Source organism: Cyprinodon tularosa, unplaced genomic scaffold (genome assembly GCF_016077235.1).
Source record: "Cyprinodon tularosa strain WSP-4 unplaced genomic scaffold, ASM1607723v1 ctg223, whole genome shotgun sequence".
Classification (NCBI taxonomy): Eukaryota; Metazoa; Chordata; class Actinopteri; order Cyprinodontiformes; family Cyprinodontidae; genus Cyprinodon; species Cyprinodon tularosa.
Genome location: NW_024038833.1, coordinates 1,788,604 through 1,802,030, shown reverse-complemented (window position 1 = coordinate 1,802,030; position 13,427 = coordinate 1,788,604). Strand labels below are relative to the sequence as shown.

General features: G+C 38.6%; 1 protein-coding gene across 4 annotated transcripts in view; it reads left to right on the top strand.

Moving 5' to 3' along the window:
* Positions 1-13,427, top strand: part of samhd1 (SAM domain and HD domain 1) — a 66,605-nt gene that overhangs the window by 2,874 nt on the left and 50,304 nt on the right. For all 4 annotated transcript variants that reach the window (XR_005280918.1, XM_038286326.1, XM_038286325.1 and 1 more), the window contains exons 4-11: positions 1,382-1,542; positions 4,156-4,271; positions 4,822-4,892; positions 5,697-5,855; positions 10,784-10,884; positions 10,998-11,106; positions 11,190-11,281; positions 11,379-11,494. Coding sequence is in view for 3 of the 4 variants with exons in the window: in XM_038286326.1 (XP_038142254.1) it covers positions 1,382-1,542; positions 4,156-4,271; positions 4,822-4,892; positions 5,697-5,855; positions 10,784-10,884; positions 10,998-11,106; positions 11,190-11,281; positions 11,379-11,494 (925 nt within the window). In the remaining variant the exon portion in view is untranslated. The remainder of the gene's footprint in view (positions 1-1,381; positions 1,543-4,155; positions 4,272-4,821; positions 4,893-5,696; positions 5,856-10,783; positions 10,885-10,997; positions 11,107-11,189; positions 11,282-11,378; positions 11,495-13,427) is intronic.

Sequence of the window (13,427 nt, the reverse complement as noted above, 5' to 3'; positions counted from 1 at the left end):
TAAATTATGAACAGTTTAGTTTATGCCTTCAAGTCGTTGCCCATAGGAAGACTATTACTTACTTAATATAACCTAACAGAATATCTTCAGAACAGCTCCAAATGACACAACACTCATATGGGTGAGTAGAACATGAGGTAATAACGTAAAATCAAGGGGCCAATGTAAAAACAAAAACAAAGAGGGAGAGGTGGACGTTGCTGCTACAGTGAGGAAAGATTGCGACCAGGAGATGAATGGAGCAGGGTGGGTGAGGAGGGAGCTGTGTAACTCAAGGTTGCCTGATAATACTCATTTTACAGATGAATATAATAAAGTATATCCATGTTTAGTGAAGGTGAAGAATGATTAAATGGTGAAGTGTGTATTTATGGGGCACATTTTAGGTCGGTTGTCTACGGCGGTGGGAGATATGGGGTGTTGTACTTCATATGGGGCCCACCCAGATAATGTTGCTTAGAGGCCTATTGTTGTGTCGTTAAGCCATTGCTGTCAAGGCTTTTAAGATAACACTGGGCAAACTGAAGGCAGGGGCATGTGGACAGGAAGGAAGAACAACCTTCTCATTTTGGTTCTCAAGCCCCACAGACAAAAACATCTGATAAAGAAGATCATGTGGTACAATACAGAAAAATATACCCCATTTACACTACCCTTGGAAAAACCAATCCATGCTGAGACCGGTCCGAGCTCAGATCAGTTAACCAGGCCGAGCTTGGTTCTGACGACCGACCGTTTACACATCACGCTATCTGGTTTCCTCGCCTCCTAGTGACGATCTGCGGTATTTACTGCCAGTATTGAAGGAGGAAATCAAGCAGTTGGTGCCGGATATGCACCAAAAGTTGTTTGCCACCCGCACGGTTTTTCAAGGGTAGTGTAAATGGGGTATTAGATTCCTCCCATCTCCCAGGCTGGACCCTACCATTAATAATACTGCTGGTTTCATATTTACATTTTAATTATAATGCTACCACGTCGTTGTTAAGGTGATTGGCGGCCTAGTGGTTAGGACATAGAGCTTTGAATCTGTGGTTCTGAGTTTGAGCCCCACTCCAACAGACTGCCACTCTGGGTCCCTGAGCAAAGACCCTTAATCCCACACTGCTCCCCGGGCGCCGCACAATGGCCGCCCACTGCTCCCTAAGGGGATGGGTTAAATGCAGGTGTAAATTTCTCCAATGTGAGATTAAAAAAATATATATTATCAATTATTTCAAGTATTATATATGCTAAAAGAGGTCCTATAAGATTTGGGCTCTATATTTTTAATCAATTTTGCAAATGTTTTCAAACATAAACTAATATGTTCAGCAGTTTCTTGGTTTGTCATTTTAAACCCTTTTATGTGTTGATCATTTTTTTTTCTGTTTTCTGTCAGGTTTTTAATGATCCAATTCACGGCCATGTGGAGCTACACCCGCTTCTCATCAAAATCATTGACACTCCTCAGTTTCAGCGACTTCGAAACATCAAGCAACTTGGAGGCACATATTATGTTTTTCCAGGCGCGTCCCATAACCGCTTTGAACACAGCATTGGGTAAATATCTTGGTTTTATTGCATCTAATTAAGTCATGGATTCAGGAGAAAGAGGTTTACTCAGTGTCTGGCAAACATATTAATACCTCTGAGTATTTAATCTGGACTGTAGGTGATAAACCAGTGCTAATTAGTCCATAGTTGGGTTAAAAGGAAAATATTTTTTCCAAAATGTTAACCGAAATAAGTTTAAATTTAGTTATATGCATTTTTGTTCAGTCACATAATTTTTAGTTTCACTTTTTGCTGATGCTGCCTCCCCTATGCACTGCTTTCTGTCTATCAGATTTCCCCCATACTTTTTACATAAGAAGCCCCTCCCATACATTCCAATTGAATTTACCACAGGAGTATAGAGACTCTTAAATATGCATTTAGCTGACAGAGCAATCAAGGGCGTAGGTTTGATTTGAACTTTGGTAGGGACACTATTGGTCTGGTGTCATTGGTGCTATGCAATATGCATGCCCTTTTTTATGCTCGATGTGAGCATCCGTACTGATAAGAGGAATTCATTGTTAAAAGAGAAAAGCAACATTTTGCTCCATTAATAAAAATGTTATAAGCTCTACACTCATTAGATGCTGTTTATCAATGTTTGAAGTATCACCGGCTCTGATGAATGTGGAATTAGGACTGTTTTCCACTTTGAAAACGGTTTCCTTTGAACGACTAAGAGAGAAGGTAAATACAGTATTTTCTTCTGAAGATATAGAATAGTGCAGAGTTAAACCCCACTCTAATATTTGTACCTACTATTCTCTCTCTGTATCAAGCAAAATAATACATTCATTAAGATATTAACTTCACTATAAAAGTTGAACATCTGGGCTGTAGTTACTCTGTGTAGCCCAATTTCATGTATTTCATCTGGGGCTGAAAAAAATGAATCATATTAATTGATTATTGCAATAATCGTCAACTAATTTAGTAAGTGATTCATCATTAACTGGAGTATAGAGACTTTAAAACACACAGTAATATAAATGTAAAATGTGCCTTTCCCCACAGAGCAACCCACTTAGATCAGTTATTATATCAAAATTGTAAAAATAAAAACAAAAAAATGAAAACAGTAATATCAACTTAATATCGGTAAAAAGCAAACCCTCACATTTTCTTTTTTAGGTGGCTGTGGCTAAGAATCAGAAATGTTGATGGCTTACAGCCTTTATTTGCCCATTTTTCCAGCAGTCTTCAGAACTCCTGGCTGACTCAGAATATTTCGTTTTATAAAAGAAAAAAAAAGGTTTTTGTTTTTTAGTGTACATGATATAAATTTTTTTTTTTATCGGGACTAGTTTTGTAGCCTAATATTAATTGTAGTAACCGCTGCATTCTAGTGTGAATAAATTTTCAATGTTGCGCTTCAAGCACACGCGGACTAGAAAACAGCCAATCAGAGAGAGAGAAGGCGGAACTTAAGGCATAACAACCAATGAGAGTTGAGTTAAACAGCGCAGCACAGCTCCATGCGCTGCTACATGAAAGGGACAGGAGAGACCAGGCAGAGGAGCTGCGAGAGGAAAAGAAGCCACTGCTGCAATAACAACTGCTGTAAATTATTGTTGCTCACATCCAATTATTGGTAGGGACAATTAGGTCGGTTCAAAATTTTGGTAGGGACATGTCCCTATGGTCCCTATGCAAACCTACGCCCATGAGAGCAATCCATCTTGACTAGCAATTATACCAAAATTTTAAAGTAAAATGTTTGATCTAATCTGTCTGTCAATATGCTCTATCCAGAACTTCTCAAATGGTAAAGCCTTATTTTCCCTTGGTTTAATTTTGCAAAAAGTCTTCTTTATGGAATCTTTTGCTATCTAATTATGAATTGATTAATTTAAAAACTGATCGACAGATTAATCCATTTTCAAAATAATCATTAGCTGCATCTCACATAAGAAAATATTACACCCATACATAGACTTTACATGTAGTTGAGCCTTCAACACAATTTAATTTACGTAATTTAATTTATGAGTATTGAAGTGTGTGTGTGTGTGGGGGGGGGGCTATATAGAGATAATGCAATACTTTTTTTTTTGCTTATCTATAGAACCTTTTTAAAAGTTTTGTTCCCTTTGTATTGGCCGACCACCTGCCTTAACCCTCCAGGTATCACTGTTGTTTTGTCGGTGACTGTTGAAGTCTCCCAGTAGGATTTTTGAATCCCCGGGAGGAGAGCTATGCAACCTTCTTGTCAATCTGGTTTAAGTCCAACATGAAGCGGCTGAGCCGGGGTGAGACAATCACACCCACCCCAGCCCTCAGCTCCCCCTGGAGCCACTGCAGAGTAGAAGAGTCTCTCTCAAGGATCTGACTTCCAGAACCCAGGCAATGTTTGAAGTCCAGGCCATGTATTTCTAGCTGGTATTGCTCCACCTCCCGCACAAGCTCAGGCCCCTCCACCAGGTTAAGGTGGCGGTTCAAGTAGGGGATCTATTACATCACATCTAAAATAAAATGTTGTAAAACTATAACAACACACTATATTGACCCAGAATAACATTTGAATGCTGTGGAGCTGGCCCGGCAGTATAAAAGTTGTGATTCTCTTAGGACACCTTAATTAATTTTGTCTTGTTGTGTTTTTTTCTTTTGCTGTAGGGTCGGGTACTTGGCTGGACGACTTGCTCAAGCTCTCAATGACAGGCAACCAGAGCTCCTCATCTCTCGCAGGGACATTCTTTGTGTGGAAATTGCTGGACTGTGCCATGACCTGGGTCGGTGTTGCTTTGAGCACATAGCTTCACAACATCTGTCGGAAAACTAGCAGCCTTCTGGCATTGTAGTGTTTTCACCGGTTTAACTGAACATAGATAATTTTTTCTGATGGAGAAAGGAAGTAATTTAACTGCATCTTTCCAATCCAAATTACCTAGAATAACAAAGCTGTTCCACCAGGTCTCTTTTGTTGTTCAATCAAGGGATTAATTTGTGTCAGAAGTGATTTCTTTAAACTAATGCAATTATAAATGCCCTCAGTGTGTAGAGCAATATTAAATTATCCTCTTATCTCAGGAGACTTAAGGCCTCTTAAAGGAAATAAACAGAGTAGATGAGTTTTTAGAATAAACCTATATGTCCAAAACTAAAACAATTGCTTTAGGTTTGATGCTAGTCATCTAAACTTATATTCATAAAGGTTAAGTATCAGTTTCTGAGTGAATAGAAGTGTAAATATGAATGATCATTTTCCACACTATGAAAGATTTTTTTTATTGTGGACTGAAATGACCTTTAAGCCCAACGCTGCTCTTGTTCTCCTTTCAGGACACGGACCTTTCTCCCATATGTTTGACGGCATGTTTATCCCCAAAGCACGCCCAGGACTTAACTGGAAAGTAAGACTGTCTTGTTCTTTTCCTGTTGGACCTGTTTTGGTGCACCAATACATTTAGTGTTGTTTCTGATTTCTGTTTGGTATAAGCTTCCAACGTTTGTGAGGCATCGCCAATTAAATTGGCAAATATGAAAAACAAAGCTGCAATGAACTCATTCAAACCTGCAAAGAGGGTTTTTTAGAATAAAGATAAGCATGAATGAAAAAACTAGTAAAAAGACAACTGTGTTTTTGGGAGGGGTTCTGTTTAAATCTAATGTTTGAGCTTTTAACATCCTAAATTCTTATAAATTTGTAGTTTCAATTTATTCCACAAAGCAACTCATTTCTAAATAATTCCTTGGTGGTTAGTTTTGATTTTTAGCCTGGGAGAAAAGGCCTCATTCTGCACAGTGTAGGCCAGTTTACCACAGACTAAATACTTTAAACAGATAAATAAAAAAGAAAGCTCTGTCCATTGGACCCTGACTGCTTTGTGAATGTTTACTTCTAAAGTTTCTGTTTACAGAAGGATTTTATTGAGGGTAAAAAATCTCTGCAGGCCAGCCAGAGCTTCTGTGGTGAGCTCAATAGATGTGATAATGACACAGTTCAGGGCTTAGACTGATAAAGAAAAGTAATTAGATCTACTTAACTCAATCCATTATGTAACCTGCAACCTCCCAAACATGAATTAAAACTAGAGTTTAAATAATGCTGTTGCAACCAATGTAACCATTGAGCCCTTCCTGACTCACTCAGAGGTTTTAAGACTGTCATTTTAGGCTGATTTTTGTCCTGCTCTGTCTGTTTCTGCCTCTTGCAGCACGAGGCCGCCTCTTTGAAAATGTTTGACTACCTTGTGGAAGACAACGGCTTGAAGCCAGTTATGGAGGAGCACGGCCTGGTGCTCCCAGAGGACCTGGACTTCATCAAGGAGCAGATCGCAGGTCCGATGGAGAGCAGTTTGGCTCGAGGAGAAAAGGTAAACCGTGTCTAAACTAAAACTGAAGCACACTGCAGGGCTCTATGCCTTCCATGTATGAATGATAACTTTAGCCAGAGTGATTTTATTTTCCAAAATTCCTGTTGAATGGGGCCTCTTTGGCTGTTACTTTCATCACCATCTTGATTTCCCAAAGTAATCATTAGTTCATCATCATTCTTCTCTAACACTTTTGCTACTATTTGCTGGTTTTTTTTCTGACGGCTAGTCATCTTCACTTCTGTTAGCTTCCACTTAAGTCGAGGCATTTATGACTGGAGACCTACTTAGCACTTTCCTCATGGCTGCAGTTATCTTTCAAAATAAAGCTTCACGTTTATTTTTTAAATTGAACTTTACTGATCTCACACTGGAGAAAGTTACATCTAAATTTAACCCATCCCCTTGGGGAGCAGTGGGCTGCCATTGTGGAGTGCTCGGGGAGCAGTGTGAGGTTAAAGCAGGGGTCGGCAACCCAAACTGCTCAAAGAGCCATATGGGACCAAAACAACAAAAAATAAATCTGTCTGGAGCCACAAAAACCAGTAAAAATCTTATATAAGCCTCTTATGGCAACACAGGCTCTAAGTGTATTATTCCACTATAGAAAAGGAGTATGATGGCTTAAATATGTAATAAGCATTCAGGACTAAATGTTTATCCTGGAGCAAATGTCACTTGGCAGTATGAGGTGAGGGAGAAGCAGTGAACACTCTCACCGCGCGCCGCTCTCTCTGCACGCCGCTTCACCGCCCTTTACCGTGCGGTTTAAGTTTTGTTGCATTGATGAAATTATAGAAACACAATAAAGGAATATTTCTATGGTGGGTGTGTTTCTCTTTGAGAGGAGTTGATTGATTCATGAGGAACCAAGCAGGAACTGACATCCATCATAGCAAAGCTCTCTAACCCTGAAATCCCAAATCCTCTCTCCCCAGCATTCCTTGGTGTTTTTTATATTTTTAGGATTTGGGGAAAAAATGGAAGAAAGTTCACATGCCTTCATCAGAGCGCTACCTGTTTGATCCGTGGACGGTTTTCCATCCTTGCAACCAAACTAGCAGCAATAGTGGTGTTTGGAGATGCAATCCACTTCTTAAATCTGTCTTTGCACTCCGCTTTGATTCCCTGGCACCGCGCCGCGCTGATTGCAAGTTATGTCCACTGATCTCTATGGCTATTTATTATACAAATGTTTACAGCATTGGAAGACATAGTTAATTTTTGCTTGACCTCCTGCATACCATATTAAAACAAAAAAAAGGAACAAACAAAAAAATTTGATTTTCATACATTTTTGAAAAAGCCGCAAGGGAGAAGCTAAAGAACTACATGTGGCTACGGAGCCGCAGGTTGCAGACGCCTGGGTTAAGGGGCTTTGCTCATGGACCCAGAGTGGCAATCTGTGGGAGTGGGGGCTCAAACTCAGAACCTCAGGATTCCAAGCTCTATGCCCTAACCACTAGGCCGCCACTCCCCTAAAACATCACTATCATCACTTGTCCTTTTTTTTGTGATAAGATGTTCAATGTTAAACCATACTTTGTTGTTTATTATCCTTACCACTCTGCTATGTACTAATCATAAATTCATCAGACTCACTTAACCAAGTTTTTAAGTAATCTTTTTAAAAAATCTCTTGAAAATTTGTCTTTCTATTTCTTTTCATTGTAACTAGCTACATGTTAAAGTAGTACAGAAATAATTAAAAAGCAGACATCTGATCACCAGAAAATGCAAGTTAAGGTGCTTTGAAAGGTTAGGGCACGGGAGAGCGATGCTAAAGTTCACCAGATGAGCACTATGAGATGAGTTCTATGACAAAGCAGGTTTTTTAGGCTGCAGCAATACACTCTTGTTGATGTGAGTGGGTTCAGTGGTCCACTGTCTCACAGGCTCTTCTGTGCAATATAAGTAAAAAACACTTACTTGTTGCTCAAATAATGCTAAAAATGTGTTTTTTCCTATTAAGATCTTTAAGTTAAGTACTAAAATAAAACTGTTTATTTAACTCCAAAATACTTGTCAGGTGGTGTACATTCTGGAACGAGAGCCAGGCTAAAACTATGAATATCTGTTGTTTTTTTTAACCTAACTGTTTCTTTTACATTAGAAATATTTACAAAATCTTTAGCTGTTCTAAATGTCGCATTATCTCCTGGAATAAACATTTAGTTGCACTTCCAATAAATGACCAGTAGATAGCACCACATGATCTACTACCATTCACCTTAGTGGTGTATATGTAGTTATACCATAAAAACTCAGTCATACATAAGGTAATGGGTTTAGTTCTTTGGTTGCATGCCTTTTTTAAAGTGCAGTGGTAAAAAGCAGTGGTAACTAAGCGTTTTCCTAGATGCTTAAATCTTGTTTTTTCTTAAATAAAAATCCAAATTCTTTGAACACTTTCTTTTTTTCTACCAAGTGTTTCTTTTCACAATTTAACAATTTCTTCAATACAAAAAGTATCCAATATTTTTCAGCATTAAAATAAAACAAAAGGGGGAGATTTATGTTAGGGTTATATATATATATAAAATTATGTTATGGGTTTTCTTTGAGTTCTGAGGATTGTCAAGTATGAATGAAAGGTTCACTCCATATTTGTGATATATTTTCATGTCAGAAAGTACCTCATAGTAAAAGGCAAAAACTTTGAGTTGTCACCATTTTAGGAATATCTATATAGAGAAAAGTACAGAAGGTGTCCAACTGCTGCAACTACTTGTGCTGTTGGGCCAACATTTATATTACTCTTTAACTGTAGTTCAGGGTATATTTAAGGGTTTGAATGGCTTCCTGGCTACCCATGTAGTGCAGAGTCTTGCATTATCCTCTTATTTATGATTAAAATTAATTTCATTTCAGTTTTTTTTGTTATTGCTGTGAAACTTCTCAGTCATCCAGGTCACAGCAACAAGAAAACAGGCTTATGTTTTCAGGAAACCAGACTTTTGCTCAGGTTATCTCCAAACATTTCGACACCAGAGTCGACTCTGGTGACTCGCTCTAGAGAAACCAGTATTTAGAATGCAAATATTTTTAACCACCTGGAGATGACTCGTCCTAAGAACATTTCAAGAAAGATGCAAATCAATCATCCACCCATAGTCTATTGGTGTGAGTTGCATATTTTGCAGTATGTATCACTAGAATAGAAGAATCAGCTTTATTGTCATTGTCACAGGTACAAAGCAACGAAATGAACTCTCTGCATTTAACTCATCCCCTTGGGGATCCCTTTGGGCGTCTGGGGTTTTGGGACCCGCAGCGCTTGTCTCAGTGCTCGGGGGGCGGGTCTTTGGCTCTTTACAACCACTTTTGAGCATTTTAGCTTTGTGAGAGTGCACTTGTGCATGTAAAGTTTATCCAGACAACTACAGCTGCTTGGTTCCAGGTACTTAGAGATTTACTTCCATACAGAAAGCCCATATTCTAAGCTTCAGCTACCACAGTATACATATCAGATTAAAGGAATAGTACACCCAAAACATGATTAGCCTTCATTTTCTACTCACCCCCATGCTGAACAAAACTCTGGAGTACTTTTTTGATATCTCAAATGCATCTGGAGATCTGGGAGGCTTCTTGCTGTCTGCTGACATTCAAATAATGGAGGTCTATGGTGACCGAGGCAGAAAGGTCCATAAAAGTCCACAAAAACGTGTCAATATTCCTCCATACTGCTCGTCCAATGTAATCCAAGTGTCCTGAGTGGGTAGCATCCAGAATTTACTCGAAACGAAGTCATTTAGAACGTTTTAGAGCCTAAACAGTAGTGTATAGGATTTCCTAATAGCGCCCCCATGCGCGCTCACGATTCTACGGAAGCCGGCAGACCAAACCGGAAGAAAGTGCGCATTCAGCGTCTGCTCTGCCGATAATGCAAGCGTAGAAGAAGAAATGTGCTGTTTACCTGTGCAAAGAAAGAAACAACGAAAGAAAAATGTCTGAGGACTTCAGTGTTGAGGAAGAGCATGAGTTCTTTGCCGAGCTGAATGCGCTGGTTTGGTGTGCCGGCTTCCGTAGAATCGTGAGCGCGCATGGGGGCGCTATTAGGAAATCCTATACACTACTGTTTAGGCTCTAAAACGTTCTAAATGACTTCGTTTCGAGTAAATTCTGGATGCTACCCACTCAGGACACTTGGAATACATTGGACGAGCAGTATGGAGGAATATTGACACGTTTTTGTGGACTTTTATGGACCTTTCTGTCTCGGGCGCCATAGACCTCCATTATTTGAATGTCAGCAGACAGCAAGAAGCCTCCCAGATCTCCAGATGCATTTCAGATATCAAAAAAGTACTCCAGAGTGTTGTTCAGCATGGGGGTGAGTAGAAAATGAAGGCTAATCATGTTTTGGGTGTACTATTCCTTTAAATCATTCTACTTATACTTCAGCAATAGTATCAAGGTGCTTCTTTAGTGTATCTTTTATACTATATTGGTTGGTTGTGTTGTTTTTACAACTCTAAGCAGGTGATGAAGCAGACTGAAGACGTTTTATCGTTGTCTCTCTTCTTTCTCCTCTTTCTTTCTTCTTTTCTCCTTTTTCCTGTTTTCCTTTCGTGTTCTACTTATATTGCAGTGTCCATATAATCTGTAATACTCTCTGCATAATATAATAAAGCTTAATGCATAAATCAAGCAGAACACTATTGCAATAGCATTACTGCTCCCTTTGTGAAAGCAAAATCTGTTGGGCCCTTTTTGGCATCAAGACAAATATTCTTATTGTCACATTGCCAGACAGGAAACTGTTAAAAAAAAAATTTTTTTTTTTTTCTTTCAATAAACTAAAACTTGCAGCACTGGATTCTCTGGTCTGGATTTTTGTGGAGTATGAACTTTAAAAGCAATGAACTCTACAGTAAATGACTACGCCTAATTCATAAACACATGTTCTTGTTTTGTCTCCATAGTGGCCATACAAAGGCCGTACTAAAGACAAGTCCTTCCTCTATGAGATTGTTGCAAACAAAAGGAACGGCATTGACGTGGATAAGTGGGATTATTTTGCCAGGTGGTGGATTGTCTGAATTGTTTAAATCAATGTTAAATTAACACCTAAAATATACATACATTTTCTTGTTGTGACATGAAACCACTGTTTTCATTATTCCATCTTTCCCTCAGGGACTGCTACCATTTGGGCATCCAGAACAACTTTGACTATCAGCGCTTTCTAAAATTTGCAAGGGTCATTGAAGTGGACGGGAAGAAGCACATCTGCACAAGAGATAAGGTGTTTTTTTTTTTTGGTTTCTCTATTTCATATCAGAAAATATAAAACCTGTTCACTGACATTCAGGATATGTTTTTGAACAGGAGGTAGGCAATCTGTACGACATGTTCCACACTAGGAACTGTCTCCACAGGAGAGCTTACCAGCACAAAGTGGGCAACGTCATTGAAACAATGTAAGGGATTATCTTTTATATTTTTGGTGGCTCACTTGCTGTTTGCTTTTTTGTTTTTGTTTTAGAAAGTCCTGATAGTTGTGAGCTTTCTCCACAGGATAACAGAAGCTTTTTTAAAAGCAGACCCACACATCAAGATCGCGGGCTCTCAGGGAAAAATCTTCACTCTGTCCACAGCGATCGATGACATGGTGGCCTACACCAAGTTAACGGGTCAGTAAAAACTCTTTTATATATACTTAATATAACATTAATATAACGTCTCAGCCACTATAAACACACACTTTTATTTTTTTATATATATATATATATATATATATATATATATATATATATATATATATATATATATATATATATATATATATATATATATATATATATATGTGTGTTATCACCTGGATGTTATCAGAGTTGGAATTCAGAATCGCGTGTAGTTCTTCTGAAAAACGTTCTTAAATTCCTCCTACGCCACTGAGGCGACAGTGGCGAGTTTGCCCTGCAATCGGAGGGTTGTCGGTTCAACCTCCGGCTTTCAGTGTTGTTGTGTCCTTGGGAAAGACACTTCACCTGCATTGCCTACCTCTGGTGGTCACAGGGCTGATGGCACCCGTCTACGGCAGCCTCGCTTCTGTCAGTGAGCCCCAGGGCAGCTGTGGCTACAATGTAGCTTGCCACCATCAGTGTGTGAATGATTGAATGTAGTGTAAAGCCCTTTGGTCAAGTCCTCTGACTTAAAGCGCTATACAGGCCTTTTACCATTTAAATTGAAGCTAAATGGATCTTGGTGTTCTTCGCCAGTGTTATTTTTTCTGCCTGTAAGTTTTATTAAAATTAGAATTTCGTGTGGCTGTTATGTCAGCAATACGGCACTGCATTAATAACAAATTTTTCCTTTTCTTTTTTTTTTGGTATGCAAAGTTAAAAGTATAGTGAAGGATACTCTTTTTCGAATTCTTAATTCATTCTGGTGATGTGTTTAAGTAACGCTGTTGTACCTGCTCTTCCCCATTTTCACTTACCAATGGTGAGTGTGACATAGTGGAAAAATTGCAAATCTTCTTTTGGAAAGTAAGCTTTTATTAGCAACGCCAACAGTAACTTTTAAACAGAGTGTGCACGTGGACAAATGGGCTTGTGCATGCTCTCGTACGTACTTAATAGGCGTTCCTTTTTGGTTGCGGGTACAGGGTTGTGCATGTGCATTTTTTCTTTTAAAGTGAAGCGGGTGGGTCTTTTAAAAAATTCACGAAAATCCTCCACATTTTTTTCTGTTTTGTTTTATAATGTTCTGATACAGATATAGGTATCAGAAAATCGCTATATATCTGTTAGAGTTGTGTCCTTATAAATCTGAATCACTCTGATATGGTTTAAGTTTAACAGTTTGCTGTTTCTAACTTTTATAACACCTTATCTTATTTGCAGCTGAACATGCAAAACAGAAAAAGAATAGAAATATGTGTTTTAATGTCCTTCAGTGGGGAAATGTATACCAGCTGTAAGTGACCAATGGATTTGTGCAGATTCACACACAGGTGAAAGACAAAAAAAATGTATAGGAGATAATTCAGTGAGGGCAAATGTACAAAATAAGAAAAAATATAAGTTATTTAAAAATGGCTTACTCTGGTTAAAAAAAGGCAAATATGATGGTACTTTTGTGCAAAAAACAAATAAAAAAGAAGACAGGATTTCTTGTACATGGAAAAAACTGTGACTAACATCAGGTTTGTACCTTCAGCTGATCCAAAATGCTGCAGCCAGAGTTCTAATGAAAATTAAAAAGAGAGATCATATCTCGCCTATCCTGGCTTCTCTTCATTGGCTTCCTGTTAAATCAAGAATAGAATTTAAAATCCTCCTTCTCACATATAAAGCCTTAAATGGCCAAGCTCCATCTTATATCAGAGATCTGATTGTTCCTTATGTTCCTAACAGAGCACTTCGCTCTCAATCTGCAGGTTTACTAGTGGTTCCTAGAATTTCTAAAAGTAGAATGGGAGGCAGATCTTTTAGTTATCAGGCTCCTCTCCTGTGGAACCAACTACCAGTTTTAGTCCGTGAGGCTGACACCCTGTCTACTTTTAAGGCTAGGCTTAAAACTTTCCTTTTTGATAAAGCTTATAGTTAGGGTGGCTCAGGT